General features: G+C 39.2%; 1 protein-coding gene across 10 annotated transcripts in view; it reads right to left on the bottom strand.

Annotated features, from left to right (window-relative positions):
- Window positions 1-5,496, bottom strand: part of camta1a (calmodulin binding transcription activator 1a) — a 326,262-nt gene that overhangs the window by 318,848 nt on the left and 1,918 nt on the right. For 9 of the 10 annotated variants that reach the window (XR_004948200.1, XR_004948201.1, XM_024292513.2 and 6 more), the window contains exon 2: window positions 3,088-3,189. The exons of the other annotated variant lie outside the window; for it this stretch is intronic. Coding sequence is in view for 7 of the 9 variants with exons in the window: in XM_024292513.2 (XP_024148281.1) it covers window positions 3,088-3,189 (102 nt within the window). In the remaining 2 variants the exon portion in view is untranslated. The remainder of the gene's footprint in view (window positions 1-3,087; window positions 3,190-5,496) is intronic. 10 annotated transcript variants of the gene reach the window in all.

Genomic DNA, 5,496 nt, shown 5'->3' with positions numbered 1-5,496 from the left:
AGCCCAATTTCAGCAACAACCAGGAAATATGCAGTGTGGCATCTTTTTCTTTTAGGGGGGGGTTATAATTATAGCGTTTACAGCAGCAACACAGGACACATTACAGCTCTAAGCTCTTTCAACAATATAAAGTAACATGGTATAATAAAAGGGAGGACTGTCGAAAAGTCAAACGGGGAAAAAAATGATTAAAAAACACAAAAGCTTTGTCCTATTACTGTAAGTTCAACAAACATGCACACATGGTTAACTGCCTGCAACAAACTGAAAATGACTCTTTATGTGTTCTCAGCCCTCACCAAGCTCACCCATCCATAAAAATCCCATCTCAAGGAGAGCAGAGGTGAGGTCTCCCTCCCTCTCCTTCTCTCTTAGTCATTTTTTTTTTTTTTTTACTTTCTCGTTCTTGCTAAGAAATGCACACACAAACACACACACACACACAAAAAAGCCCCGTCTTTCTGTATCATAACTACAACCACAATTACTCAGACGATTACTCAGATCAATGGTTCGCCCGGCTGTTTGAGCCCCTGTATTCAGACTGTCCTCGCAGAAAAACAAACCTCAAGGCTGGAGCGCGGTAAACAGAGAGCGTGTGACATGGGGACAGGATAGTGTAATACCACGCAATAACATGAAGGAGAATAGCAAGACCGGCAAAACATATTGTCAGTCACAGCTGTCACACATGAGGGGGTAACACAAAAGTCTATCAACAATGTATCTGTTACAGCCTACAACCCTGTTTCATAGATCTGCACAAGTGCTCCCCTGCCATTAAATCTCTCCAAACACTCACTGTTAAAAAAAAAAAAAAAAAAAAAACCAAACAATCTGCTGCAACAGAGCTCTCCCAGTGGCAGATAGCGCTGCCGAAAAAAGGAGCCTAACAAGGGGTTTGTGGACGATTTGGGGCTCTCTATTTAGAAATGACAATACGTGAGCACACTTAATTATGCAGTCTCTGGTCTAGATCAACGGAGTCTTCCAGCAGTGAAGTGACTGGTGTATTCATTAACAGCAAAAGGGACTGCTGAGAAACAATCTGTTTTACGGGGGGGTTTCTTTGTGGGATAAAGACTGAGGCTAAACTTTAGATAAATGCTTTAGAGCTTTCAAGCAAAATAAGGGAAGAATCTGGCCTATATATAGTGACTGGTGTGTGCAGAGCTTCAGGAGGCAGCTGACAGAGAACCAAGTTTCAACAAGTCATGAAAACGTCTGTGATGTAATTGTATCTTTACTATTGACTGTAAATGAGAACTGGACTGAATGATTAGAAAATGCCTTACTTCAAGGTCCAACGAAATGAGACGCCATTATTCGTGATATGGATGTCGCCATGTTGGAACCAGTAAGCAGCGATTGGTCCAACTCAGTCGGAGTTCATGTTTCTATGGTGACCACTTTCACCATTAAGGAGTAAGCTTGTTGGCTATGTCCGAATTCCTTCCCTACGCCCTAACTAAAAAAAACTTCAAAGTGTGGGAGTATAGAGCAGGGGGCTGCTGCAACCACATAGCTCTTTGACTCCTTCATTGTAGCTCTCTGGTTAATAAATAATAAAAACACAACCAGAATTAAGGAACACTACATTAAACAGCAGATTTTCTATTTTTTAAAACATTCAAGTATTTTAAGTGTGCCTAATGGTTCAAAAAATACAGTAAAAGTCAATTAATTAGCTCTGATTTAATTTGGATTTGTTAGAATTACAAATTTCTGACTGAGATCCTCCACAAATAGTAAAAAAAAATGTTTTAATCACTGTTTAATCACATACTACTACATTTGCTGCTCTGAGATGATCTATGTGACACAGGGTGTCTTTTATTTTGAAGGGGAATCATATAAACCTCTGTCAAAAGTAGTAGTATTAATTGTATTTCCTCTTTATGTGTATGTTTATGTATGCCAAAAAATTGTGGTCATTAAGAAATCCACTCCAATTGTTCTTTAAGTGTTGAAGGTTGCAGACCCCTGATCAAGAGGATTTTAAAACCAATTCGGACACCATGCTGACTGTTTTTATTATCTGCAAATATGTTGTCACTGATTTCACAAAGTGGTAATCTATTAAATACAAGTATTTTACGAAAACTGTTTATGAATCCATTGTGTTCTGATGATAAAAGCGTGGATGGTTTATTAGAAAAAATTAAATTAAACATATATTTTTTTACCTAAATTGTTTAAAGCAATGCATTGTGTTCTACATTCACCAGATATAGAGACGCAGAGACTTCTGGGTAATTTCTGGGGCGTTCGATTTTGGAATAGTAGATTCTGACAACACTACAAAATGGTGAACGCACTATATTGTGCACTATGTACTGAGTAGTGGAGGAATTTGGACACATCATCTGTCAATCAAACGCTTCGAATGAAGACGTGAGATCACATGCTTTTATTGAGGCGTCTGATTGGTCAGTTTATAACTTACATAAAAAAATATGATGAAAAAAGGGATTTCATAAGAACATATTAAAAAAATGTGACAAATAGAATAGTAATAGCTGTTTATTTCTTAATAGAAGTCTATGGGATTTTGGCGTCTTGAGGGGGGAGGGGTCACTCAGTTCTGTTCTCGTATACAGTCAATACTCAAATATCTCAAAGAAAGGGTACCAACTAATCAACCTAAAATTAATTAATGATTTTTTTTTTTTTTTCACAGTTTTAATCATAACTTTCCGTGTCCTCCTTTCATCATTTACAGTAAAAAAAAACAGGAAAGAGGCAAGTTCTGGGCTGTAATTGATGGCTAAACTCCAGCTTTCCCTCTGAGGGTCTGCTCAGGTCCTGATCCCCTGGCCTCAAACTGAAACAATCACTCTTAGTTAACGACAACACTTCAGTTATTGACAGCGTGATCCTGTAAAGCAGACACTTCAATCAACAGAGCAGCCGCAGGAGGTGTTGTGTTGGAGAACAAAACAAGGAGGGGAGGGTGTTGGGTGTGGGGGGGGGATCATGGGGACGGATGAAATCAAGAGGTAAATACATGAATTGATGAATGAATAATAGATTGGCCAGCTACTGGCTTTTCAGAGCAGCTATGCAGTATTAATAACTGACTCTTACTGTTCGTCTCTGTGTCATCACTGATACTCTTAGGTGGACCGTGGCCAGCATAACACACTGCTGATCTGTACATTCGATCCGGATTACGAACTTTCTTCAGTCCTTCAGGAGGCAAAGAGAAAAGTAGAGAAAAATCCAGAAAAAAGAAGCAGCAATCCCTCCCCTCCTAAAGTGTGAGAACGGCATAAACTCCCCATGCAAGCAGAGACTAAACAGTACATTTAAAACAGACAAAAATGACACAAGAATCATAGTTAAAATTCAGCTCTTTAACACACATGCTTGACTGACTGAATATGTTTATCCCTTCAAGAAAAAAACACACACTCACACACACACACAGTGGGTAATAAGGGTCACCGCTGCTGCGGCCCACTTTGATACAGGTCAGTGAGGTTTCAGATTGTTCTGGCGGTAAACTGAATGATTTGATACAATCAATCAGAGGAGACCGCGCAAAGCGGCGTGTAAAGGTCTATTACGTGCAGCCACAGACCGGACCTGATCCATGTATCACTGATCCAATTAAAAATGTAGCGCCCACTTTGAACACGGGAAAGAAAGACATCATGTAAAGACATCAGTAAATATTATCTGCTGAACTTTGAGTGAAACGATAAACTTTCTGGGACCGCGCTGGCTTTAAAATTCAAGCTCTTTACATTGCTGTGGTGATCGTTTCTGTCGCAACTGGAGTTTAAACTTCTTATATTGGATGTTTTGTATGAGTTAACGACCTCTTCATTAATATATTAGCATTTTTCCTTGTTTGTGTTCATATAAATATGCCAGGAAGTTGTGGTGAGCCCTAAAAAAGGATGCATAATGACTCAACCTCCAAGCATTATTGAAAAACCTCAGGCTTGTCGTTGCACATCTCCTTGTTTCATTCCCCCACATAGGGCTCCAGCGCTCGAATATTTGTATAAAATTCTGCTCAAGCAGATTTCTAAGACCCCGGGCTGTCGTTTTATCCAGAGCAGTGTCATTGTAAGACATATCAAGTCTGTCCTTTCTGTGCCCTTCTGGCCTTGTGCTTCAAGTAACACGCACACAGAGCTTTTTATGAGTGTGAAGAGGTGTGTGTGTGGGGGGGTAACCCTGAGGGCCTGGGACATTCGAGACAAAAAAAAAGAAAATTCCCCAGGATGTAAACTGTACAGGACAGAGTAAGTCTGGGGTCACGGCCTCTTGGTTTAACATAAAATGTGAGCCTCTCTTGTTATGGGCCATCATAAGACATGCCAAACAAGCTTGAGCCATCAACGCCGCCCACGTCCCACAAGGACAAAGGGTTGATGGGAGCAAGGCTCAGCTCTCTGGGTAGCTGCCGAACACAGGTACATGTTATGAAAAAAAAAAAAAAAAAAAAATGGGAAAAAGTCATTGTCTCTGAAAAATCCTGCTTTGCATAAATGAACAGCCAGGAAAAATACATAGAGGGGCAAAGGCTTCTGACAGCTCTATGTGTACGCTTTGAGGACTAGGTTTGCATAAGGCGACATGGCATTTACATAAAGGTATGAGGCAATCTCCTTCTCTACGCTCTCCTCCTCCTCCTCCTTTTCCACTGACCGGTCTCCCAGGAACACTGAAAATAACTTGACCGGCTCAGCAATGGGACTTTCAAGTCAGGGTTTTCTGTGACGGCTCTGAGAGGCATTGAGGTTATCACCTATACAGCCTATGTGTTAAGATCATCTACGTCAAGGAATATGTTAGGACTCCACACCTTGGCGTAGTAGTTACCATCACAAAACCAGATGTCTTCATTTTTTTTTTTTTAATGTGGAGCCAGACAGTTATAGCTAGTGTGCTTCTTTAGCTCAATACCACCCCCTGGTGGCAGTGGCTTTAACTGTTGGCACACTGACATGCAAACAACTAAAATCCCTGAGTTTGATCATTTTCCAGTCATACAAAGACAATTAGGAACATTACAATCTTAAACGAACTTGCTTGTAAGGTTGGCAACACAAAATTTTGAAGTTTGCAATAAAATAATGACAACTGATTGTTAATATATGAACTTATTTAAACAATTTGAAATTGAACGCTCACCTGATGGTAGTTTTAGAGACTAAAATACTGTTTTTGTTGCACCCTAAGGTCACGATTTGGGCTTTTGTGTGTCAAAAATAAAAAAAATATATGATTCAATGTTATTGTTGGGATTAGTTTGGCTAATTAAAAAAGTTATAACATGAAAAATGGGTATAATCAATAAAAGTGGGATGTTTTAAATAAATGTGCCAATGGGTGAAAAGTTAGATAACTTATTATTTTTTCATCTTTCATATTTTTTTAATTGCTAATATCATTTTAGTATTTGTTTTCATGCAGGCTTAATTACTCACTCCACATTTTAATGGAGCTTTTTGGATTTATCATTGTATATGCAAACAAATA

Source organism: Oryzias melastigma, linkage group LG7, assembly GCF_002922805.2.
Source record: "Oryzias melastigma strain HK-1 linkage group LG7, ASM292280v2, whole genome shotgun sequence".
NCBI classification, from domain to species: Eukaryota; Metazoa; Chordata; class Actinopteri; order Beloniformes; family Adrianichthyidae; genus Oryzias; species Oryzias melastigma.
The sequence above is the reverse complement of the archived record's forward strand: the minus strand, read 5'-3'. Positions and strand labels throughout refer to the sequence as shown.